The 26,082-nt window shown below is 27.3% G+C and overlaps 2 protein-coding genes across 5 annotated transcripts in view; one reads left to right on the forward strand and one right to left on the reverse strand.

Moving 5' to 3' along the window:
• The first annotated feature begins 3,183 nt into the window (after nucleotides 1-3,183).
• LOC107441036 (uncharacterized) lies at nucleotides 3,184-18,513 on the forward strand. Of its 3 annotated transcripts, XM_016054175.3 has the most exons (5): nucleotides 6,082-6,136; nucleotides 7,864-8,044; nucleotides 11,233-11,315; nucleotides 12,272-12,357; nucleotides 16,280-18,513. In XM_016054175.3, exons 3-5 carry the CDS (start codon nucleotides 11,240-11,242, stop codon nucleotides 16,784-16,786), a joined length of 669 nt encoding a protein of 222 aa, XP_015909661.1. In that variant the 5' UTR covers nucleotides 6,082-6,136; nucleotides 7,864-8,044; nucleotides 11,233-11,239; the 3' UTR covers nucleotides 16,787-18,513. The 3 variants fall into 3 exon arrangements, with proteins under 3 accessions (XP_015909654.1, XP_015909661.1, XP_015909670.1); XM_016054168.3 differs by lacking the exons at nucleotides 6,082-6,136; nucleotides 7,864-8,044 and adding an exon at nucleotides 3,184-3,330 and having other exon boundaries at nucleotides 16,280-17,673; XM_016054184.3 differs by lacking the exon at nucleotides 7,864-8,044.
• Nucleotides 18,108-26,082, reverse strand: part of LOC107441084 (low-density lipoprotein receptor-related protein megalin) — a 120,748-nt gene continuing 112,773 nt past the window's right edge. For both annotated transcript variants that reach the window (XM_016054231.3, XM_043039085.2), the window contains 7 exons: nucleotides 25,019-25,236; nucleotides 23,956-24,135; nucleotides 23,729-23,851; nucleotides 22,612-22,779; nucleotides 21,810-21,900; nucleotides 21,586-21,700; nucleotides 18,108-20,487 (listed from right to left, as the gene is read on the reverse strand). In XM_016054231.3, coding sequence (XP_015909717.1) covers nucleotides 20,233-20,487; nucleotides 21,586-21,700; nucleotides 21,810-21,900; nucleotides 22,612-22,779; nucleotides 23,729-23,851; nucleotides 23,956-24,135; nucleotides 25,019-25,236 — 1,150 coding nt within the window. In that variant the 3' untranslated portion in view covers nucleotides 18,108-20,232. The remainder of the gene's footprint in view (nucleotides 20,488-21,585; nucleotides 21,701-21,809; nucleotides 21,901-22,611; nucleotides 22,780-23,728; nucleotides 23,852-23,955; nucleotides 24,136-25,018; nucleotides 25,237-26,082) is intronic.

The raw sequence follows: 26,082 nt of genomic DNA on the forward strand, positions 1-26,082 counted from the left end.
AAAAATATCAAAATTATGCTTGATTTGCAAGTGACAAATAATATTTTCTTTCCTTTGGGTACCCACCTTGCTAACAAAATGTTTATACATATTTTTTGAAAAGCAAAAAGTATCATTTCCAGTGTTGAAAAATTTACTAGCGCATGTCATCCAAATTTATTATTACTAGCCGCCTTTGACGACCAGCTTTGTCACCTTTCAAAATTATTTTGTACAACCTAAGAAGTGTAATGGTAATCAAGCCGAATGCAAAGAACAGGCTTCAAGCCCTCCACCATATCATAACGCGGTAATTTATTTTCAAACAATATACAGTGAACTCTCGCTACTACGATATCCAATACAACAATAACTCCTTTTATTACGATACTGTTTCGTGGTTCCGACAAACGTTCATATGAATTAATGTCTTGCTCAGCTCTCAATATTACGATATTCTCTGAAGCAATAAGCCTCGGTAAAACGATATTTTTTCTTCCAATTTTTATTTTCTCCATTTATTATTAGTTTTCAAATAATGTAAAAAAAATCTTATTTCGTCATTGTTTTCCATCTTTTCTGACAAGAGAAGACTCACTGCTGACCACCCCAAGAGCTTCCATTCTTATAATTAATTCCCTTATCTCTTTAAGAAGTCACAGATGTAACATTCCTACCTGATTTCATTTCCTTTATGTTGAAAGCTGATCATGAGTCACAAATGACCACAAGCATCACATTAACACCTGAAAGAGAATTTTTTTTTGTAGAGGGTGGATGGAGCCCCATTCACAAACGAAAATCATTTTCGTGCTTTGGACTCAAGGCATACTTTGTTGGTTGACTTGGCAGTCAAAAAAATGAATAAACAAAAAAAAAAAATATCAGATTATTTTCAATAAAAACGGTTTTCAGGTATGTTTACGATCTTATTTTCTGAGTTTATTTCGATTGTTTTTAATATTTAACCATAATTAAGACTCTGCAAATTAATTTTTTATATACATTTATGGTTAATTATAGCTGTTGTCATTATATGCTGCTCAGAAAAGGCAAGCTCCGTCCGTCACCAATGATATGAGTGTTACGATAATCTGCGGCACTATCGCATCGTTTATGTTTAAAATTTTTACAATTTTAGAAAGGTTAAAGAATGAATCTAAATAATTACTTCGTAATTAAGATTCTATTTGTCTAAAAATACAAAATTATTCTAAAGATTTACTTTGCGTATAACTTATATTACTTCAGAGGACGCTGTACCACGGGAGTAACTTTTCATCACTAATTTTTTTTCAAATCCATAAGTAATTTACAATTTATAGTATAGAGAAAGAGGGTTTAGACAAACCTAGAGTAAGCCATGAAGTTTCAAATGTTGAAAAGATACTGAAATACTGAGGTTACAGAATGAAAATAATTTATGAGAAGGATTGCGCTACGGGATACTTCTCTTCCATTAATTTCTTCCCATTTTCAATTTTTTTTCAGCGATTGAAACTTCATGGTTTGCTCTAAGTTTGACGGAATTCATTTTTTCTATGCTTTAAAGTTTAAATTAGTTATCGAGATGAAATAGAATTTCAGACGATAAGATTCTCCCGCGATATGGGGTCTTCTTAAAACAACCTATCAAAATGAATCAGAGTAACTACTTTAAGTATAACTATTTTTTTTTCCCACACTACTTAAGTTATTACTTAGGGCAGCCTAGCAAAATGAATAATAATTGAAGTGTTGACAATAGATAGAGAAACACCCGAGTTTATAGAGCCACGTAAGATAAATATATTGCATAAATAGATAATATTAGCATTAAGTTGGTTGAAAAATGTATCTGGATTTAAATTAGCTGAATGTAATTCAAGGTAAGTTGCACGTTTTGTGGCATTTCTTACGCCATAAAATGTGTAACTAACCTTGAAATACAGTTCTTCTATTTTTTTTAAAATCTAAAATGCGTGAAAAACATATTTGCTTAGTGCTAAAATTCCTTTTTTATAAGGAGCTGCAATGCAAATAATGAAATCCTTAAATCAAATAATGAAATCATATATAGTTTGTCTAAGCTAAGAACTCCTCCTGCCCCAAAGTCTGAGGCCGTCTGGTGGCGTGGAAACAAGAATGGCGCATATTAGGGAGGGTAGCTTCACTCTAGGACTGACACAATAGACCCAAGAGATTTCCTTTCTCGCACCGACCCGAGCCGAAACCACTTTAAAGCAGTGACCCTGCACCCCTACTTGGAATAATCAAACCTCGTTACCACAGTCACCGCCACAGGTCCAGACGAACGTCCGGGGGAGTTCTTATTTTAGACAAACTATATATATTATTATTATTACTTATAATGAACAAAATTTTAAAATATTATATACATTTAGGAATTAAATATATTCTTTACACTTACATTTAAAGAAAACTATTTATGCATTATTTAACATTAAAGAAAACTATTATTATTAATATTATTATTATTAATTATTAATAATTATTATTATTAATATTATTATTGTTAATTATTAATATNTTTCGTTCCAGAAATTGTTCAACGAGAAAGTATGACCTTATTAGTTATTTCGATATTAATTATTACTTATTGTTATAGATTAAAATTATAAATTATTAATATTATTATTATTAATTATTAATAATTATTATTATTAATATTTTGAATAAAAATACACTCTAGAAAAATCTCTGCATTTGCACTGTGTAAAACTTAATCCTTCTGCATCTAAGAAATTTAAAAATATTCTAAACATTGACATTTAAGGAAAACTAATACTTAGTTGAAAATTCTAAATACTAAAGACTATACTAAAGAAGCATTTACATATAATATTTGTATTTAAATGAAAATAAGAGATTTAGACTCTTTTGAATCTTTCCAATGGTTTTCCAAAATTATATTTGCTTTTCTTTTCCATTTCTTTACCCCTTCCAACGATAATACACAACTCTTTTCAAGAGCAACTAATCGAAAACACATTTAAGAATATTGAGAATGCCCCACGTATTCACTCACTTTTGCATGTCACTAGAAAAAGTTCATTCTTTTCATGAATTTTACAGTAGTAAATAATCCTCTAATAACTGCATTGAATTTGTTTTTGATTTGGTAGAGTGGAAAGAAGGAAGAAATGGAGGAGAGAGGTAGAATATGGAACTGTTTATGGCTTTTGTGAAAAGACAGTATTAGGCAAGAGAATTCAGTGGTGCAGTTGATTTGTTTCTCGATACTCTTGTGTAATTGTGGGTTTTGGTGATCGAATTTTCCTGAAAAAGTCAAGGTTCAAAGAATGAATTTACAGATGAGAACACATGAATGGGAAACATCAATTCAATCGGGTAAGTTTTCCTTTTAACTTTTTACGATGATAATTTGAGAAAATGAATGAATGAATGAAATGGGGGAGGGGGTAAGCAACTGCTATTGATAAAATGTTCCCAGCATTGTCAATTTTATAAAGGATAGAAGAAATGCTACATGCACGTTTTATTTAAAAATAATAATAAAATGAAGAGTTTGATTTGTCCAAAAATCTGTTAAATAAAATCATTATTAGTCATTTCTAAATCTTTGAATCTAAACCTAAAAGAATCAGGTGATAAAATGTTTTCATCTTTGTCAATTTTACAAAAATAAAATGAATGTAGCTCGCACATTTATTTAAAAATAATTACAAAGTGAGCTTGATTTGTTCGAAAATCTGTTGTTCCATTATCAATGAAACTGTTTAAATCATTATTAACCACTTCTAAATCGAATTCTTTCCTTTGATTATAAACCTAAAAGAATAAGGGGCTAAAATGTTCTTATCATTATCAATTTTATAGGAGATAAAAGGAATGTAGCATGCGCACTTATTTAAAAGTTATAATAAAATAACAAGTTTGATTTGTTTAAAAATATAAAATTCCATCATTAATGAAAATGTTAAAATCATAATTAAAAATTTCTAAAACTAATTATTGCTTCTTTAAATCTAAATCTAAAGGAATCAGGCTGTAAAATGTTCTCATCATTGTCAGTTTTATGAATAATAAAGGGATTGTAGCATGCACATTTATTTATATTAACGTAATAATAAAATAACGAATTTGATTTAGAATTTTTACTTTTGATTTCTGTTTTTAGTATAGTGAATAGAATAATTATCAATAAATTCATTATCAAAGAACTTGAAGAATAAAATATGAAGCTGTATAATCTTTATACGCAAATTTTTTATATCAACGCAAAATGTATACGCATTTTATGTAAATGCAAAATTTTAATTAACTCAAAAATTCATAGAAATTATCAAAAAATTCCAGTGAAGTTTAAAAATCTGCCTTTTAACTTAAAATAATAAAGCTGCTTTCTTTAGTATTCGCTATTTCTAGAGGTCAGTTTCACTGTGTTTTCTTCTTCTTCATATCTTGAGTTTTGGATTACACCAAATCAAGAGGATTAACATGATTCACAACTTTTTCTATTCTATGATTCAAAAATAAAATATAAACACGATAAAAATGCGTAAAAAGATAATATGTATGTAAAAATGAATGTCACTAGTTACAATGGATGGTGACATGCCAGTTACCCATCAGAAACCCAATTCCAAAACTGGTTTTTGTATTTTCATAATTTGGAAAGTTAGTAAGAACCGCAAAGTTCTAATCAGGTATTTATTACAAGCTTCTAGTATTTATATTTTAAGATTTTTCTCAAGCAAACTGGCTGCAATACCGGCACTTATTACTAAAAAATAACAATAGTTGCAAATATAAGGATGAAAATATCATAGTTTTAGTTAACAGTAATTTCATTTCACCTGAATTATTTTGTTATTCCTGTTACTAATTAAATAAATATCTCCCATTAGGCTTTTTGATTGATTTTTAAGATTGACTCAACTTTATTTTTATTTCGAAATTTTCAGTGACCTTTTATGATAGTATGTTGAATGGACCAGTATAGACCAAAAGTTCGTAAACGCGAATTTTCAAACTAATTTTTATTTAATTTATATTTATTTATTTATAAGAGCACTTTGATGTGTTCTTACACCATTTTCTAAATTAAAAAAATAGTTTAGATTAAATCCTATTTTTAATTAAATATCTTATTAAATTAAAATAAAAGTTCCTTTCTGGGTAAAAAATGTAGAAAAATGCAAAATTTCAATTATTTATTAAAATTTTAAAGAAATAATTCTTATCATAAGACACGTTAACGCAATATTTTCTTTGTATTTTGCCGTTTCGTGTTTACTAGCCTCATTATATTTTAACCATGTATTTAATGAAAAAATATTAAAAATTACAAAAATCTATTATCTTGTCAGTAATTAGGTTAATATGACTAATAATCAAGCGTTTTAAGATCAAGAACATGAGCACCTTTCAAACTTATGTGAAATCCACAAATTTTAATAGATTCTCATTGCCACATTTATTACACAATAAATCATTAGAGATGTATCTATGTGTTGGTATCTATGTGTATGCATCTGATGGCAAAGAGAATAAGAAGCCACAGTCTGAGAATGAAAAGTCACAAAGAAGTCACAACACATGGGAATTCATAAATTAAAATTAAAAAAAAGCTATATCAATAGAATAGGCAACTTTTAATTCGCACCTTAATTTTATGATATGAAAGATGTAGCTTATTTATAAATAATATATTTTACCAGTGTTGATCATGACTATTTAATGCTAAGAAGTAATAAAGAAACAAATTTTTTTTCTGGTAAAAAAAATAGCGAAAATTAAATTTGCTTTTTCTCGCTCCTTTTGCTTTTGAATTTTATTTCCCCAATCGTATCAAAAAATTGAAGGCCTAATTGAACAATGTCATGCCTGAAATGAAAGTGATACAGGCTTTTATTTTACTTATTTATTATTAAGTTAGATAGCAAAATGTTTATTTCATTAGAAAACTCAGTGGGGTTTTTCATTAACTCAATGACGTTTTTTAAGCACTGTATCATTAGTGAAATGCTTGTAACTTACCCAGTAGAAGTGACGTAGTTGATAAAAATAAATAAAAAATAAAATAAAATAAAAAATAAAAAATGTGTTATCAAAAAATCATGGTCATGTTATTCATTCACATCCTTTTGAGAATTTCAGGCGTGAGGAAATGAAAACAAAGTAGTTAAGGAGAGTAAGTTTTGCCTTTTGTTTTCTTTTGAAATCTATCTATCGCTCTTAACTCGTTTGACATGCGGCAAATATTCGTTGTCATTAGAACTATCTACAATACAAAAAAAATTATTTGTTTGTGTTTTCGTTTTCATTTGGTAAACTACATAGATATACTGTAAGTGAACATGCAATACTATATTAAAATAAACCAACAACTAACCAAAGGTGTACAGAAAATATTTCACTCTGTATTATAAATAATATATTAGCAAATTATGAAAATATAACTAATAAACCTTTTGCTGCTTTGATGTTAAGCGTCGTGAAATTTTAATTTTTTAAGTTACTGAAAGTAAGTTGCTTACATTTTCATAAAATTTTATTAAAAAGGGTTGAAACGTATTTACGTATTTAGAGGCGTATTGCAAAATGTCATAAAACTAAAAAAATCTAAACTTATATGAGATTCCAAGAGAGAATTATGTTTACAATTAACTGCATTTAATAAAGCATGTATTGAATGTTTGCAGATTAAATTAATTAACCCTTCTCTTCTAATATTTAAAAAATTGAAAAAAAAAACTATTTTATAATCATACGTACGTAATCAATGGTAGCAGCTTTATAATTGAGAACTTGATAATTGATAATTTTTTTAAGAAATGAATGCTTATAAGTAGTTGATGTCGAAAAATCTTTGTCCTAAAAATCTTTGTTTCATTATTTAACTATCACCAATAGTATACCATACTCTAATGGATAATATTGCAAAATAAGTGATTGACCTTTATATATTGAAACCATCATGATAGTGAAGTTAATGAGATCGTATGAAAATTCTAATAGCTATGTATCAATTTGACAATATAGAATTAAAGTTAGTAAGCTAGAAACTACAATATCAGGATTAAGAGTATTCACGGACTTCGAATATTTTAAGTAATTTCTAAGCAAAAAGTTTAAGCAACACTGTTAGGAATTTCAGAAGCGGATTGAACTATAATATTTTTAAATTTGTTGGGACCTTAATATGGTGCTAAGTTAAACCATATCAAATCTTTAACACATTAACTATAAGTTAATCGAATACCTTTTTCGAAATTCGACTACTCCTTACCGGTTCAACATGAATAAAAACAAGAGTTAATTTAACACTTTATTGCGGTTGCAGCAAACTTTTTATTATGTTCAAGGTACCGGTAGTATGGTTCAAAATAGACCCGATTTCTTTTTTTTTTTTTTTTTTTTGGAGAGTACCTTTTTCTTCTTACGACTTAAGCAGAACAAAAGTCAATAATTCTGCCTATCATTACTATAAAAATTGTATAGAACAGTTCTTTATAAGTAAACTTTGAACAATAAGTTTTAGATTTGAACGAACGACATGTATTTAAACTATTCTATCAACGGTATCCTTGACAAAACTATAAATTACAAGATATTCGGAACAAAGCAGATAATAAAACTTGACAAATTCACGCATGTATCTTTTTTTTCTTCCTTTGAATATTATATTTCATCTTTTGTGCCCGAATAACTGCAGTTGTATAGATGTAAACTTTCATTCTTCTTTCATAAAATCATTTTTATGCTGAAAAACGGAGTAACTGATTATCTCATTTCCACACAAATAAAGATCGTCCGGTATTTTTCTCAACCTGTTATTATATAATGAAATGAGATATTTATTATATATTAATATATCCCAGTGCGCGTGAGTCACTTTCTTTTAATTAAATAATGTAGATTAAGATCTACTAGAAGTATGGAGGGGACAGTGCTTATTTTGAATGACGTCATTTCCTGAGAAATCTATCTCCCCCACCCATCAGAACAAATAATCATACATCACTGTAAATTGGTACTTTTTCTGAAAAGATAACCAGCAACGGGTGATAATATAGCCAGTTTGAAAGCTTTTCTTAAGGTAAATAATTTTATTAAGTATATTTTGTTAGCAATAAGTTAATTTAATTGAGTATTTCATTCTATACAACTTTATTAACAACTATAATTTTAATTAATTTTGTACTTGTATACTGATTGCTGTATCAGTGACATGCTGGATTAATATTAACCAAAATTGCTCATTTTGTTAATATTAATCCAGCCTTCGTGTTATCAGTCTAATTATAAATGTATTTATACTGAAATAGAGACAATATGAGAAGAATGAATGGAAAAAAAACCATCGTTTTAACGTTTCAACAGTTTAATGCACTATATATTATAGTAAAAACTGATATTGTATTTTAGTCGTGCTGCTGGCATATTCGTAATGGGCAAAACTTGAAACATAGATTTGTAAATCGATTGTGTTTGTTTGCTTTGAAAGATGTTATTTCAAAAAGGTATTTAAATGTAACTGAAGTTTTTATTTCTTTTCCCCAATTCCACTCGTTTTATCGAATAATTATACACTGAAAAAAACAACGATGTACTATCTCTCCCAATTTGATGTTGAACAACCCAAAAAATTGTGTGAAAGAACTTTTTTTTTAAAGTTAACACCCATCCGAGCTGTCATATACTTTTCAATGGGTGTAACTGAATCTTAACTCTTTTAAAGGTAAAAACTTTCACCAAGCTCATGCGTAGTTATACCATGCGTTCAATATTTTCGCTTTCAAAAACACCGATGTTGGCGCGCTAGGGATATCGTCAGTAGATTTTTTACATTCGAATGCAAGTTGGCGACAGTTTATCTTCAACGCATATACAGAATATTCAATGCATAAACATAAACAAAAGTTCGGTGTTAAAATATGTATGAATGGGTTTAGTTGTATAATAAGGATATTTATATTTTAAGTTACTATAAACTGTATTGAATAATTTCAAAATGAATAATTTTTATCTACTTCGGTTCCATTAAGTTAAGTTTGAATTTGTGTCAAAGTTCTTTTGGTGCGACACATATGTTTGATTTACAAACATATTTCATTTCAAGAATTAGGGTTTATGGGAATCCTATATAAATGGTTCGTACTTTATATTATCACGTAAAAATATTTATACCGATTCTTACGTGCACATTATTTTACTATAATTAAAAAAGTTTGTATTAGGGGAGAGTGGGGTCAATTGTAACAGGATACGATTGTAACAGTGCAAAAATTTCGAGTGTCAGGTTCTAGATTTGGTTCCTAGGTGGCGCACAAGGTGTATTTAATAAATCTACATGTACACCCCTGCTGGCAACCATTTTTATGTACTTTTGAAAGAGTTACATCACAAAAGATATTTTCACGCTACGTAAGTACTTTTTTTGGTATTAGAATATTATATTGTAACAAAGTAATTTTGTTTAAACAAATAAAAATTATTAGCCGAATATGTAAGTGGACACCTTAATTAGTATTTCAAAAAAAAGAAGATTAGTTTTGTTAATTAACTAGCATTGTTTTTAATAAATGAAGCTGAAATGGCGTCTTGGGGACGATTGTAACAATAAGTAAAGGGAGGATTGCAACAGCTGAAAATAAATAATCTTATGTTTACAAACCATTACTTAACTCTTTAAGAACCAACAATAGTTTCCTATATCATTTATATTATGCTGCATGTGCATTATTTTATTTCTCACCTTTCACAGCATAAATTAAAATTTTTAACCTCTTAAATTTAAAAGTTTAACCCTTTAGGTCTCTGCTCATTATTATTTTTACTCCTAAAATATCACTACTATTTTAATCAATAAAAAAATATATCACAACTATGATAATATGTATAATTAACTGTGTTTTAGTTGAATTTATGAACTGTTACAATTGACCCCGTAAGTGGGGACAATCGTAACAAGTGCACGACTGTCAGAAATTGTTAATAACTAATATAATAACATTTAAAATAAGGTATTTATTTTTTTTTCTAGTAGAGGATAACCTACTTTACTCGTCTGTCAATTAATACTAATAATATATTGGATTTTTTGTTAGTTAAAAATAGTTAAGTGAAAAATGCTACAATTGACCCCACTTTCCCCTACTGAATGCCACAAATGGTGGCAGCTACTTTTCACCAAGTAGTGTAAAAATAATTCTTGGTGTTTCTTTCGCCAGAAACTGCCCTTGGTTCTGCTCCACTTAGATGTAAATTACCGTTTTTGGTATTAAGATACACTAAAAGTGTTTAGAATGTAGTGCAATGCTCTTAAGTGTACAGTGCACGAAAGAAAAGGGAAAAAACCGGATCATTTAAAAAAACTTTTGGTCTAATGATCAGATCTTTACGTTCTAGGAATCAATCTTAATGATTTGAAGGCCTTAACCTAAATGATGCTAATTAATTAGAACAGATGATATTTAAAGTTACAAAATCAGACACAAAAAAGCAGATTTTCTCTGAATAAACGTACCTTTTTTCCTACTTGATTCGAATTTCAGTCTCCCGAAATGGGTAGAATCTGAAAAATATGGTCCTAATAGTTAAGTCAAGAGAGCGGTTCAAAATTTGTTAATTAATGTTAATTTTCTTTCTTTTTTCTTAGTATTTCGCCATATCTCGAGAACTTTCTAGGTGAATTGAAAAAATTTTGCACATAGTTATAAAATTCGTTTATGCAAAGGTAATTTCCATGCAAAATATAACTGTTAGTAAATATTTATTACTTTTTTTATCTGATAATAATCGAAAGAATTTTGAATTTAAAGGTACACAATTTTGAAGAATCATTTCGAAGAATGTATTTTTGCATGGAAAAATACAAAATTTGAGCAAAACCGTCGACTAGTTCCTGAGAAATCGAATTTTAGAATTTCATTATTGTCGTTGTTAATAAACTAAGCTTCATATAATTATTTGATGATAAACTTAACTTACGTTATCTTAAATACAATTTTACATCAAAATATTAAAGCAAAAATAATAAAAATAAGTTTTAATCATATAAAATTTTAAATTTTTGCATAATAAATTTTAATTTTTATGATTTTAGGGACATGAGAATCAACCAATAAGTGATTTCTTATATTTCGTTTACAATAAAAACACATAAACGTGTAATTTTTTCGAATAAAAATTTACTCATTTGAAATAATTAAATATTGATAATATAAATTAAAATAATGGTGATTGAAAGAAAAATATTGTAACATATAATTTTTTTTTTTGCAGTGTCAAAATGATGACGAAAATGACTGATTTTAGAATCAGACAATTGATGTTAGTTTTGATCTATTACATAATTTCATTGGCAGGTAAGTGCTTTAAATTTTTTTAATATTATCTTCATGAGCAAAAGATCTTCACGAGCAAATCGTGTTTTAGTATTTCTTTGCTATCTACTATGCGATCACTCATATAATCGACACACCAACCAACAAATCGATTCACATTTTTTCTGTCACCTAAATGATTCATTTTTAGATTTTTCTACGTTTAGAGATAAAAATGAAATACATATGTCTACTGATGTAAACTAATCCTATGTATATAGAATTGAAAATAGGAATATACGCGAGGAGTCACAAATTAGTTTTTATAAAATTTATTTTGATTTTTGTCGATGTCTCAGTCCCAAAATTGACGGATGATTTGAAAAATTAGCCAAAGAAAAAGGAGAAATTTACGCGTTTTGCTTAAGAAACTGGATCATTTTCTTTTTACTAAGTTTCAAATTTAGGAACAAATCTCGCGAAAAGATGGATTGTTAATTAAATACTATAAAACAATGTTTTCTACTGCAGGCTAGAACAATTAAATTGAATTATTTGCACATTCGCTTGATAAAATTAACGCACATGCGTAAATTTTGCTCACTTCGTAGTTGCTTTAAAATTATTTATTTATAATTTTTCTCAGTTAGCAGTGCCATCTGTAGTCAAACTTTATAACGAATTTCGAAAATTTGTAGGAGGAAATTCTTCTTTTCTATGTAAAACGCAGTAACTGTACTCATCCATCTCCGTTTGATTTTCTTCAATTGATTTTCTGTTTGTCGGTCGTTTTTAGAATACCCGAAAAAAGTTATCTTTTATTGACTTATTATCTTTTAAATAACCATGTTAGTTTACATTTTCAGTTTAACTTAATATAACAAAGCAGTAAATAAAAAATTACAAAAATAAATAAATAAATAAAGTATTTTATCATAATAATATAGATGGCTAGTGTGTGTATTGCTTTACAAGACTCAATGTTACTTCTTTTACAGCAAGTGAGAATGAAGGAACAAATTACCTATTACGTGAAAAGCGAAACATATTATGTTATCTTGGAGTAAATGAAGTTTTGAAGAGTGTAAGTAATGAGTATTTTCTTTTTGTTGGTTTCTAATTACATTTTTTAACTTCTTCACAATATACGATTTGAATTGTAGATCAGAGTAAATTGTCGTTCCATTTTTTTTCCAAGTGCTCACTTAGTAATGACATACAGTCAAAATGTTTTGCAAAATAAGCTTAAGACTCAGACATCAAATTTTTAAAGTGATCTTTTTTTCAAGTAACAAAATATATTACGAGTAACTTATAATTTTTATCTTAAGCGGAAAACTCGTAGGAAATTAAAAAAAAAAAGGAAGAAAAAAACACACATTTTTTTTACACTAAATATAATTTAAAAGTTTTCACAACTTGCAGAAATGAAAAAGATACTACGCATTATTGACAGGAAAATAAATTGGAATACTCATTCATGAATTGTGAAGACTGAATTGTGAAGGGTACAAGGGACGTTGAAATTCGAATAAAATGACTAAATTTTCAATTTTGAGATTTTACTTTATATTTGAAGTAGGAATCATAAGCTTTAAATTAAAAAAAAAAGAAAAATTAAAATCTGATCTTTTTTTCCCGAAATATAAGCTTTTTTTTAGTATGACCACACCCCTTTGCAGTTGCATTTGGCGTAAGTTTGCAAAAGAAGTGTTTATCTCCAAAAAAAAGATTAGAGCTTGGCGTTATTGCTGCAGTTGCAGAGTACAATTTAGGCTATGTTGAGACATAAAAATTAAAAAATCAACATAATTATCAGAGCTCTGTACCAGTTGCTGAAAGGAAAGATTGCAAGTCAAGTCAGAAAAAGCGTGCAAGTCAGAAAAAGCGAAAATCCTCTCAAAAATTCAAGGAAGAGAAAAATTCAAGAAAATATAAAAAAATATCATTAGAAAAGAAATCAGTTAAAAAAGAAGGGTTGACATATTCTGCAGGCGAATTTTGAACATTAAATTAAGTGTTAAGAGTAATATATTTGAAATATGTTTAAAAATGTGTTATCACATCTTTCTCGTTTTCTCTTTCAAGTATTGTAATAACATTGTTATTTTGGATTATTTTTCATTTGAATATTTTTAAATACTATATAATTTCTGATGAGGTTAATCATAAGTATTTTACACATATTTAACACATTAAAAATTTATTATTCAAGCAAAAAATAGTGTATTATTGTGTGCAAATTTTAAAACTGGCTTTTTCTCAAAATCAATATTCTGGTAAATTTTGTGTTTTCGAAATGCTCCATACATTTTAATTTTTATCTGTTTTTAATTATATTTCATCAAATTGCTCGTTATACATGTCTAAATGAAAGTTGCGATGCATTATAGGTTTAACTCGAGTAAAAAAAATTATTTAGTCACAAATGAAAATTCTTATGTAACTATTTTAGTTAAAATTATGTGTTTTTTAATATTTCATTATTGTTTTAAAATTAAATTTGTTTAAACGTTATGAATTATCGCAACTTTTGTTTAGAAATATAATAAAAATCTTGTAACAAAAAATTAACTTCCTACTTTGCTTTTCCGAACAAATGGAGCATTTCAAATATTTCCTTTTTTAGGTATTTTAAAAAAATTAAAATTTAATTTATTTTTCAACTAATTGAACAATCATCACCAAACTTCATGCTTAGTCTGTTTAAGATGCAACAACTAAATGCTGTAAANTATATATATATATATATATACACAGAAATTATTATTTACATCATTAACTTTTGCGGTGGGTCAGGTAATACCTTCAAAATAAATTGGTACACATTCATTTTTATTTTCATAAAATTAATATTTTTAAGTATTTTGTAAAGAAAAAATTCTTAAGATGCTTTGTCAGATGGTTTGGTATGACATTGTTCACTTTTTGTCTCAGATACAAAATTTAATTTTATTAATTTATGGATCCCTTAATTTTGTCACAAAGTAAAAAATGATTTCAATTTTTTTTAATGGGGCTCATACGTCATGATTCAAAGTTGGTGACATCGATAATTTATTTATCTTTAATTTTCACAAATTGATTACCATTTACTTTATGAAATATTACTAATTTTATTAATATTACCTTATTGTAATATCTTTAAAAAAAATATCATACATAAATCTTAGTGAGACAAAGTTTTGCTTAATAACTGAGGCAAATAAGCTTTAAATCCGGATAATACTTAAGGGCGGGTTTTTTTTATATTTAATTTCAATTCTATTAGTGCAAAATAGGTTTAAAAAAATTTATCTAAGTTAGAAAGACTCAACTGGCTTATTTCATGATTTCCTTCATCTAAAAAGATGAATATATACGTTTAACTTTTAATAAACAATAAAATATAAACTTCTTTAAAAATCCGATCATTCCTTTAAAAATAATAATAATAATAAAAACTTGATAAAAAAATAACAGAAATTGTTTTCAAAAATCGTTCAGTTAAATTTATAATTTAACTTAAATATGATTTAATTTTTTTTTCTTACTTGCAGACGATTTTTTTAGCCAGAATTTTTTTTTCTTCCATTTACTCATTTTTCTTCATGAAATAGAAAAATGTTTATTTTAGATCTGTCTTAATAAAATTTAGATCACTAATTCACAATTTATAAAGCGGCTGTTGCAAGTAACTGGGCCACAGTATAATTTTTGCTTCTTTGCATTTAAACCGAAAATGCCTTATACTATTTTGTATATTTATATTAAATTTTGTGAAATCAGAACGGAAACACTAAACATTATCAGAAAAATTTGTTGTATTACTTGAAAAGGTTGGAAAATTCATATATAATTTAGGCTGGAAAATTATTAGGAAAGAAAGAAAAGAAAATTGTAGAATTCTGAACTTATTAGATTTTTTTTTATTTTTAAAAAGAGTATCTTGCACTTGTATTAACAAAAATAATAGTTGCATGCAATTTAATTGATTAATAAATATTGAAACTGAAGTTTTCATCCTGAATCAACCGAACGCTTGGAAGGTCCTAAAAGAAATAGCTTAAAAAATTATCTTGAAAAATGTGTTACTGTTAACATAAGATGAATCATTAGAAATGTTCATAAAAAGCGATGCTAGACATTTATTTGTTTAAAGTTTGTTACTTTCATTGTCAAACTAAAAACAACAGTAAGAAAAGACGTCAGCGCAGCTATTTTATTTCTCTCGAATTATTAAATTAAGTCTAAATGAATATATTTTTTCTATTGTTTGTTTAATTTAATTTAACATTAATTTTTGTTTGTTTAATTTAATTTCTTACTTTTATGAGTTTTGAAACGGAGAGAGAAAAAAAAAAGTCCACTAATTTATAAACTTATTATCTTCTTATAGTATTACTCATTTATAAAGTTCTGTTTCAAATTTTATAAACTAACAAAAAGTTTATCGAGCTACAAAATTGGGGGGGGGGGATGAGGGAAATTACCATCTGCTAGTTTCGCTAATCAACCTCCAAACAGCTCTTTTACAAGGAAAACAATTAATTAGCAAATGAGCAAACGGAACTATTAGCTTAGCAAATGAGTGCAGAGATCACAATGAAAAAGGTAGCAGAAACGCAGACATTCATGCTTATAGAGACAAAAAAAAAAAAAAAAAAAAAAAATCGGAATTCAAGAGTTAACATACTTTCAGTTAACTTTAACTAAATTTTTTGATAATTAACAGTTACTATGCGATTCATTGGAGGACTTACATAAAAATGACCCATGAAATGAATTGCGGAAACGCAGATTGCCATGTAAGTTAAGATCGAAAAAAGCGCCCTATCCTCAAGTCAAAATAAGAATTTATTGAAACGCATCTAAATTGAGTTTAGAAAAAACTTCCAGTGAACTAAAATAGAATTTTTCGTAAAATAATAGATTCATTGTAGGACCTAAACAGAAACGCAGATTGCCATATTAATTGAAACTAAAAAATCTCCACTCAAACTGAAATCGGAATTTTATATCAACAGGTGCTGTATGATTCATTGGAGGATTTGCACAAAAATGATCCCATAAAGCTCGGAAACTCAAGCAGCAATAAATTGGAAGATGGTGTTTTGCAAGGATTATCCACCCTTACCAACGTTTCAGATTTAAACGTCGAATGTGAAGATGATTCACTTGTCTTTTCTACTATACTTGGAATGAAAGATGCTGTTGTTCATTTTAAATGGCATCGAAAATTCCTAGTGAATTTAGAGGGGACCGTTTGGAGCAGAGCGGATGAGGTTAACTTTGATGTCCAGGTTAGACTGAATATAACAGAGGCCATCAGGTTTGATGTTGATCGAGTTTTAGTTACTAAACTGGAAGGTTTTCGCTTTGGTTTTAGTGGTCTAGGACCACTTAACCCACTGGTAAAGGGCTTTGTAAAAATAATGCAGAAAATTTGGTCGACCAAAATTACAAAAGTCATACAGAAACTCTTGAAGAAAGCATTGGAGAAGCAACTCAGTAAATTAACGTTTTCTTTTTAAGCGCATAGTTCATTGGTGGCTTTGTGATTTTGAGACAGATAGGTCTTCACAGACTTCAATTTTTAAGTTTATTCTGTTACAGACAATTGATAGACTTTATGAACGGGTATAAATTATTGGACGTGGAATCCAAAACACAAAGACACTCATTATAAATAAAATCGGTGGTAAACTTCATAAAGACAAAAACAAAGCTTGAAAAATACTAGTCTTATGAAAGACTTAGTTTCATCTTAAATATTCAGCTTTGTATGAAAGAGTTTGTAAAAAAATTACCAGGAGAATAATTTCTTCCTTTTTATAATAATTTCTTATAACAATAAAATTCTTAATTCTTCACCAAATAAAAAATTAATGAAAAAAATTATCAGAATAAAAGAAAAAGATCAAAACGTTTTCTTTTTTGTGATGTAACTTCTCATATAATATAATAATATATAAGAATAAATTAGTTACCAAATTGTACTTTAAACGGAATTTTGAAAATAACTCTGTTTTAATCAATTATTGTTAAATAACATAATAAATATATAATACTTCTAAATTCAATTTTAAAAAAAAACTGAATGCAAAACATCTCTTAAAATTGGGTAAAAAATGAAATAAGTATTTTTGTTTGAAGTATCCGTAAAAGATTACCTTAATTTAATGATGGTTTTGTTATTTTTTCTGATTAACATCGTAGATATATTTCAACTTGGTTACAAACATGTTGTTTCAATATATGTTTTTTTAAAAATTTTTTATAACTTTTCTTCACACATCATGGTGTATTAGGGGAAAAAAAACCCAATGAAATATAACTTAATATAATTCTTCGCAAGAAAATCAAATCTAAATCTGAGTTCTTAGACAAATGTCATTCTATTTTGAAAATTGAAGTTATTTTTTAAAAACTTTAATTGAGACTGGTCCATTATCATTGAAACGGCAACGGCATGACTAAGGCATTGTAGCCTATTTACATACTAGACATGCCGGTACCCATCAATCTGAAACTGGGTGAGCTTTAAGCTGCCCACTGGGGATTGAACTCCAGTTCTTCACAATGGCATTTCCATGACTTAATCACTAGGCCATTCCAAGATCTGACGACAAGAACTGAATGAAGAAATGCTCTAGAAAAGGCCAAGGCCCACCCTAGGTTATCATTTTAATGATGGTGCTGATTTCTTTGAATTGAATTGAAGATATGGTTTATTGACACAAGATCCAAAAAGGACATGCTGCATCAAACACACGGTTCTATGATGATTTAAAAACAAAACTCTCTAGTAATATTCATATGGTTCAAAAGAAAAATCAAGAAAAGACACATGGCTATTAAAATATATTTCTTTAATGAGGAATATTTCCAATATTACAAAGATTTCACTGTAACCCGAAAATATTCAAAGGACACTTAAATGATGTACAATTCTAAACAGCAATTGAAAACAAAATTTTTTTTCGAAAAAATGGTCTCTTAAGCACAGTTGAAGTGCAATACACACAGTTCAAGAGAATAGTGCAAATAATATATCACGGTTTTCTATAGATGAGTGTAATGATCTTACTTTGAAATGGAATGTGGAAGCACTACTCATCAACTCAGTCTGGACGGTATAGGAAACACAGCTGCCATTTTTTCAAGCATTTGTTTTTAAATTAACCATAGAATTGATAGAAGTCATAATTAAGTTGCAGATGTAGAAAATTTTAATAAAATTAGATTGTTTCTCTTTTAAGCCTTATTTTCAAAGAAGTTGTTAAAATGTTTTAATAAATATTATTATTATTATTTTTTGTTGTACAGAAGTAGACTTAAAAATTCTGATAATAACCATTATAGATTTATGAAAAATTTTATGAATTTGAAATTTTAGCTTTTAAGCTTTAAAATGTAATTAATTGAACTTTTGGGAAAAAACAATTCTAAGATTTTCTTTTTAAAATTAAAAAAAAAATATGCAATTTATTTTGAAAATTTTATACTTAGTTTAATATAATAAACTATAGTTAAATGTTAGTGAAAAGTTTTTAAATTTTTTCTGTACTAAATCATGAATAAGAATTTTTTAGCAACTTTTAAGTAAAACATCCGCACACAGTTATTTGTTTAAAATATGTAAAATGTAACTAATACTTAAATGCTCTCTAAAATTAATACTTGGAATGTCCAAAAAATTTTAAAAGTTATTTAGCAATCAGAGAAGCTTGATGTCTAGCAGTGATAAAAATAGGGCTTTGATATTATGAAGTTTATGGAATCAAAGTATTAGAAATTGTGCAAGTATATTTTTAATAATAAATGGCACAAATTTACTGATTAACATCTTTTCAAAATCCAACCAATAAGTTATCTTCAAATTTATCAATCACAAATAATATTTTTGAAAAAAATAAAATTATTTAAACGTATCACAGGAAATAAAAACTCATATGTATTTTAACACAAGAAAAAAAAAACTAAACATTTGAAGTAAGGAGACATTAATTTAGGTAATCAAATTTAAATTACATTTTAAACAAATTAATATATATATGCAAATATTCAATAAATTTAGGCATTTGTCTGAAAAGTGTTAACAGAAATATATTTTGCAAACATTGATTTTCAAAATTGTATGAAAAACACTGCATTAATGTCTCCTTTACATAACAAACAACGCACAAAACAAGTAAATACAAAACCCACAAAACAGAACTGATGAAAATGATTTTGATTGGAATTTTTTTGAAAAATAGATAACTGGTGAAAGACTAAGAACTAATTAGTCCAGATCTACTGGAAAGCGTAAAAATATAATTGATTTTAACTGGCCTCCCTATGCATAAATAATTTAACATAAGAAATCTATAATAAAATATATATTCAAGAATATTTAAATGCCATATATGTACGATGTATTTAAAGATTAAAAAAAAAAACAAATTTTGTAATCTAAAATTAATAAAGTTTATTGAGAACTAAATTTGATATATGCTCTAATTCATCATGGATAAGTATTCAAACAAGTGAATATATTAAAGTCCTAATTTATCTACCTCAAAAAAATTAATACAACAAAATTTCTTTCATTTTAAAAATACCTAAGTGCTAGTTAACACGTATGTACACAAAGCCCAGATACTAATTCAAAGCTGAACAACTGGGATAAAAAAGAATGCATCTATCAGTGAGCAAAAATCTCCTAAAAAATCAGGAAATTATCGAGTCTCCTGCCAACTGGTAATGCATTCTGTAGATAAGTTATGTACATATTCTATAAAAAATAGTACACAACATCGCCAAGGAATGTCAAATGTTCATAATAAAGTCAAAATGGAATGGATTGTAAGGAATATTTACATAACAAACAAAATTAGACATTTCAATCATTCCTATAAATTGCTATTCAGACACACACATATTCTCTTCCAGAAGAGTTGAGTTGTATTTTACTTGCATCAAATTATAACATATGTCAACATTCTGATTTGTCCTCAACGACTAGTCCGACTGTGTCCTTGTCTGTATCTGCGGTCATTGGATCCAAAGCACTTTTTCTAAGTTGCAACACCGCAGGTGATGACGATTTAGACTTGTCTACTTTGGAATCGGTGGGTACTTCGTAATGAGGGCCTTTGTCATTAACTGTTCCAATGACATCGTACATGGGATTGGCAAAATCGGTGGGTTTGTCAAAGTCCCCAAGATTGAAGTGAGTGTCAAGAGGTTCCTGAAAAATTTAATGAGAGTTATGTATGAAAATATATCTTAAAGCATCTCTTGTTTAATAATATTGTAGACAATAATACTAAAATTCTGAAACAATAATACAACTTTGTTCTATTAGTTTCAATACTTTAATTTGTGAAATCTATAAGATCATTATAAAAGTATGGGATGATAAAGAAGTTTATAAGCCAAACTTAATATTCAATATTCAAAAAAAAAAAATTATTTTTTGAAACTAATTATTTTACTAATTTTAATAAATAAGCTTTACAAAATATATTAACATTCTAATTTTATAACTTTTGCTAGAGCCCGTCAAAATACTTAACATGAGAAATTAAAATCGAAAAATTAAAACGAACTTTACACGAAACTAAGCTTTATCTAAGCAATTTATTTAAAATTTTCACTTGTAGTATTAATGAAAAATTTGGCTAAGACTTTTAAATTATTAATTATTTTTTCACACTTTATTTATTTATTTAATTTTTATTTTTGTACTTTATATTTTTTACTAAAGGGGTGTAAATTTGTAAGCAATCAAGACTTGATAAAAATTTTCCACTGTTTTGCTTGCTAAATTAGGCTATATTTTTTTAAAACAAAGAACTACAGGATAAATTTTAAATCAAACATACTGCGAATAACTTCTCAAAAATTCATTCACACAATGTAATAATTACTTTATTTAAAAAGTAAAGGACTATTTTACAACTTCTACTAAAAAAAATGAGGCGTGATGGCTCAGTGGTTAAGGCATTCAACTGCCATAGTGAAGGACTGGGGTTTGATACCCAGTGAAGGATTAAAATTCACCCATCTAAACATTGATGGGTACCACCTTGTTTGGGAGAGGCGAGGGCACAGTGCTAACCATAATTCTGAGATTAGACATGAAATTGTAGAGCTTTAACCTCCATGACTCTCTGGCTGTTGCGGAAATGCTTCAGTTTTTACACAAAAAACAAATCAAAATATCTCAACAAAAGAAAAAGACAGAAAATTTTGAAGAACCTTAACGAATAACAAATTTTTCTTTTCCAATTTTAATTTCAATCAGGGTAAAACAAAGAAAACAATAAATCGATTGAACAATTACCTCAATAGTTGTTTCAGAAGGTCCATTTTGAGCCATGAATGTTGGCGAGAATTCAACATTAGTGCCACTTCTAAATGATACACTTTGATTACTTCCACCAAATCCATGAGGTTTCCTGTAATATTGATGTTCCCAGTTAATACACAGGTAATAAAACAGAAATTTGCAATATTTAATCTTCTCAAAAATTGTAAGAAAGTAAAAGCAACAAAATAATATCTTACAGGTTCCGTTTCTTAAATATGTAAAACACAACCAGGCCTCCAACAAGAACAAGCAGTATAGTTAAAATTGGAATCACGATAGCAGCGACACCTGTAAAAATTTAAGAACAAATTTTACAAATATTTTTTTTTTTATCACTTATTCTTAAAACTAAGTTAAACAAAATATCAGTTGATTACTCAAATCAGATATTCCTTATAACATATTTAAATATATGTCTTATAATTATTATATATTTCTTATAACATACATATTATATGAATACACAAAAAATAGTTGGAATACAACAAAGATTAATAAAATATTTTCCATAAAACAATACTCAGATATAATTTTATAGTTTAAAGACATCTATTAAATAATATAATACATCTCTTTAACCATTTTTAGGTTATATTGTTTATCAGATCATTTCCTAACTCAAACATTATTATTATCCAAAAATTTTAAAACTAAGTTGCAATTGAAGTTTAAAAACTAACCAGAATTAAAAATATTTCTCAACTTCATAATAATATTTAATTATTAAAAAAAGAAGTTCTTTAAAATGATACAATTTTAAAAGATTAGGATAAGAAAAAGATTATGTAATAAATGTTGGTGCATAACAAAATCAACTAAAACTTCACCAATATTTAAGACAATTAATTTTTTAACAAGATTCCATCAAATCAATATTTTTTCAAAATTTTTCTCTGACATTTTTCATTTACATTTTAAACATTTATAATTGAAATTTAAATAAAAAATAGTCCCTTAAATTTTTTAACTGAGATGTAACAAAAATATTTTATCACTTACTACTTCCATGTCCTCCAATGCGAGCACTTTGAGGGCTAAAATCACCACAATGCACTCCAGTATAGTTTTCCAAACACACACAACTAACTCTGTCAGAAGAATCAGCAACACAATGGCCACCATTTCTACACGGGCAACGATATGGCTGAGGTTTTGGAGTTTCGAAGCCTGAAAAATGGAACATAAATTGAATAAATTCTATATTTTATATTAAACTTCGTACTCAAATGAATATTGAAAAGAAGATAAATCAACAATATTTTTTCAATTTACCCATGTGTGTTTCATATTGAATTCCTTTCTAAACTATTTACTGTATTGTTTCAAAGCTATTTACTGTATTGCCTCCATGTAAAAGTAGATCGATTGAAAAGATTAAGAAGTTTGTTGCTACTTAAAGTAAATGACCATTTAAAAGTACTTTCGGTTTTGCGATTAATGAAAAATGCTTTCATTGAGATTCGACATACCAGAAAAAAATTTATGACTCAAAAATTTATTTTTCCACTTGGTAATTAGACACATTGAGAAAACAATTTCGACTACGAAAAAATTAAGCTTCTTTTTTGAAAGAGGACAAAAAGTCTGAAACAAGATTAACCACTTGAACAATTGAATGTTGCGAATCTACAAATTAATTATTTTCTGAGAATTTTAAAATATATTATTTTAAAATCTGCAACTGTATGTGTAAAAATTGGAATGTTCTGATCTAACACAAAAATCAAGAATATCAGTACAACTACAAACGTTGTAATTGGTTTTTACCAGTTGAAACAAAAATAAAATTAAACTTTCAAAAAGCTGAGCACTAATACATGTACAGTATAAAATTCCAAAATAAGACAACATCAAATATTTTTCATTTAATTTTTCAAGACAAAAATTCACAGAAACTTTAAAAGTTATCAAGTGCAAATTCTAAAGTAAGCAAATAGATATTTTATTTCATACCTTTATTGAAAGGTATTTTTTGTCAAATGACACACACTCAATCTTTTAAAGTTTAGTGATGAACAAAAACTAATCACTAAATTAAAAATTTCTAAAGTTGTGAAGAAAAAATGCTCTTAATATTCAAATGACTGAAGTACATTGTAAAAACAAAAGTAAATACCTGAATTGCACGTTGCTGAACCAAGAATGGAAATGGGTGAGCCATCAGGACAAGCACACCTGTAACCACCAGGTATTAGCAAACATAGATGAGAACAAGCGTCTTCAGGGCAACGGTTTTTAACTAGAATTTAAAAAAAATATTTATGTAGTATATCATAAATACATTCATTAAAATAAAGTTTAATACATTCGTTTAAAATAAAAGTGAATAAAACTGAAAATTACTTGTAGTATTATATCGAAGAGAGTGATACACTTTAACAGATGTTGGGTTTTCTGTACTCTTGCGTACACGAACTTTAACACCTCGTCCATATTTATCATGTTTCCAGATTTCCCCAGAATCTCTAGTTAGCCAATAAACATGATCTTCAAATAAGTCTAGGGCAATTGGATGGTTCAAACCTATAAAAACACAGTTTGTAAGTTTTAAATAATCTAATGAAGAAATTATTTTCGGAAATTAGTAAATTATTATATGAGGGTTTGTTTATAAAATATATTCTTCAAACTTAACACTTCATATTATTCCATTTTGCAAATTCCTTAAATTTTGAATTTTATGCATATTAAAAAAAGAAAGAAAAGCACCCATTTAAGAACTTTTCATTTGGTTGAGTATTAACAAGTAATTATTCCTTTATTTCGATAAGAAAAACTTACAAAAACAGCATAAACTTATACTTAAAAATTTATCCATAAAAATATTAAAAATGTAAATCTCAAAAGTCCAAAAACAAATTAATTTCAAATTTTTTTTTCATTAAAAAAAAAGAATGAATATTTTATCGATAACATTTAAAACATCAGTGATAAAATATCAAATTCATGAAAGTTTATGCTATTATTAAAGTTTTTTTCAAGCATAAAATGGAATCAAATATAAAATAATCGTAATACTTAAATATTTTTCTATGTGTAATATGACAACCCTAGTGACATTTGATGCAATATCTGATTTCTACCTTTATGATATAAATTTAGATCATTTTAAAATTTATTAGCATTATCACAAGAGATATTTTTAACTGTACTGATATTTTAAATTAAAAAAATTGCCTTAAAAAATAAAAAAATTTTATTGCTGGAATAGTTTTCTTGTTCCAAACTAATTATGAAATAACTTCCCATAAATAAAGGTATCTGGTAAACAAAATAAAATTTACAGCGCACTTGTGTTTTAAAATTGTGCTTATTTTGTTTATAGTATAATTTTATAATTCACTAATACAATCTAAACACATTTAATACATGATTCTCAAGAGGAAAATTTTGCATAAAATATTACCAGATAAAATTGTAACACGATCTGTTCCATCCATTTTCATTGATTCAATGGTGTCCAACTTGGTATCACACCAATAAAGCCTGTGTCCACCAGCATAATCCATTGTAATACCTGTTGGGTAACCCAATTGTTCACTCACTAATATCTTCCTTTTACTGCCATCCATCCAAGAGCTTTCAATTTTTGGGGCAATACTAGCATCAGTCCAAAACATAAATCTATAGAGGGAAATTTTTTTTTTTAATTACATGAAAACGGCAGGGAAAAATGGTAATTTTTTACTATGGAAATAATTCTAAAAATTTAAAATATCAGTTTATGCAAACAAGACAGCAGGGAATTTTTTGAAATTGAGTTGTGATGAAATCTTGTACACTCATAGCATGTCTTTACAAAATCGAAAAAAATTTGACCCAGAGATAAATTGAAAAATATATTGTTAAAACGTTTTTTTTCTTCTTGTTTTTAAGACTCTTAACAATTTTGCGAAAATAAGGATAAAAAGATGTTTTAAATATTTAAAATTTCTAATTAATGTCTAATAAATAATTTTTATATGCTCTGGCAATATGCACAGATTGCAAAATTGGTGTACTCATAAAAATAAGTGTGTACATAGATTGAAAAGGAGAATGCTTACTGATATTGTTAGTTAAGTTAATGTGTTAAGACACAAATATGGTTAACCCACCAGTTAAAAAGTATCAATCTTTGATTGAACATTTATTGTAGAAATATTTCATTTTGAAGAATTTCTGGAAAAATGTCAATAATTTTTTTTCTTTCTAATACCTAACGAAAATCTATAAGCCAGAGTCTCCCCACTACAGTTTAGATTGTTTTAAAAAAATATCTTAAATAGTAAAGCACTTGAATACACTGGCCCCTATTTTATGTAGGATTTTTCGATCCTGCATAGCATTTGGGTATATACCTCTCTCTTGGAGGAATACCAGGGTGATTTTCATACCAAAACCAGGTAAGGAGAATTATTTTGAGGCTAAATCATTCAGACCAATCAGCCTCACTTCCTGTCTGTTGAAAGCGATAGAAAAGCTAATTGA

This window comes from Parasteatoda tepidariorum, chromosome 1 (genome assembly GCF_043381705.1).
Source record: "Parasteatoda tepidariorum isolate YZ-2023 chromosome 1, CAS_Ptep_4.0, whole genome shotgun sequence".
Classification (NCBI taxonomy): Eukaryota; Metazoa; Arthropoda; class Arachnida; order Araneae; family Theridiidae; genus Parasteatoda; species Parasteatoda tepidariorum.

Bases quoted from the DNA above. Each gene is read 5' to 3' on its own strand.
- LOC107441036 (XM_016054168.3), top strand. From the start codon at position 3,308: ATGGGAAACATCAATTCAATCGG. The intron at 3,331-11,232 runs GTAAGTTTTCCT...TTTTTTTTGCAG, and splicing joins GGAAACATCAATTCAATCGG to TGTCAAAATGATGACGAAAA. The intron at 11,316-12,271 runs GTAAGTGCTTTA...CTTCTTTTACAG, and splicing joins TTACATAATTTCATTGGCAG to CAAGTGAGAATGAAGGAACA.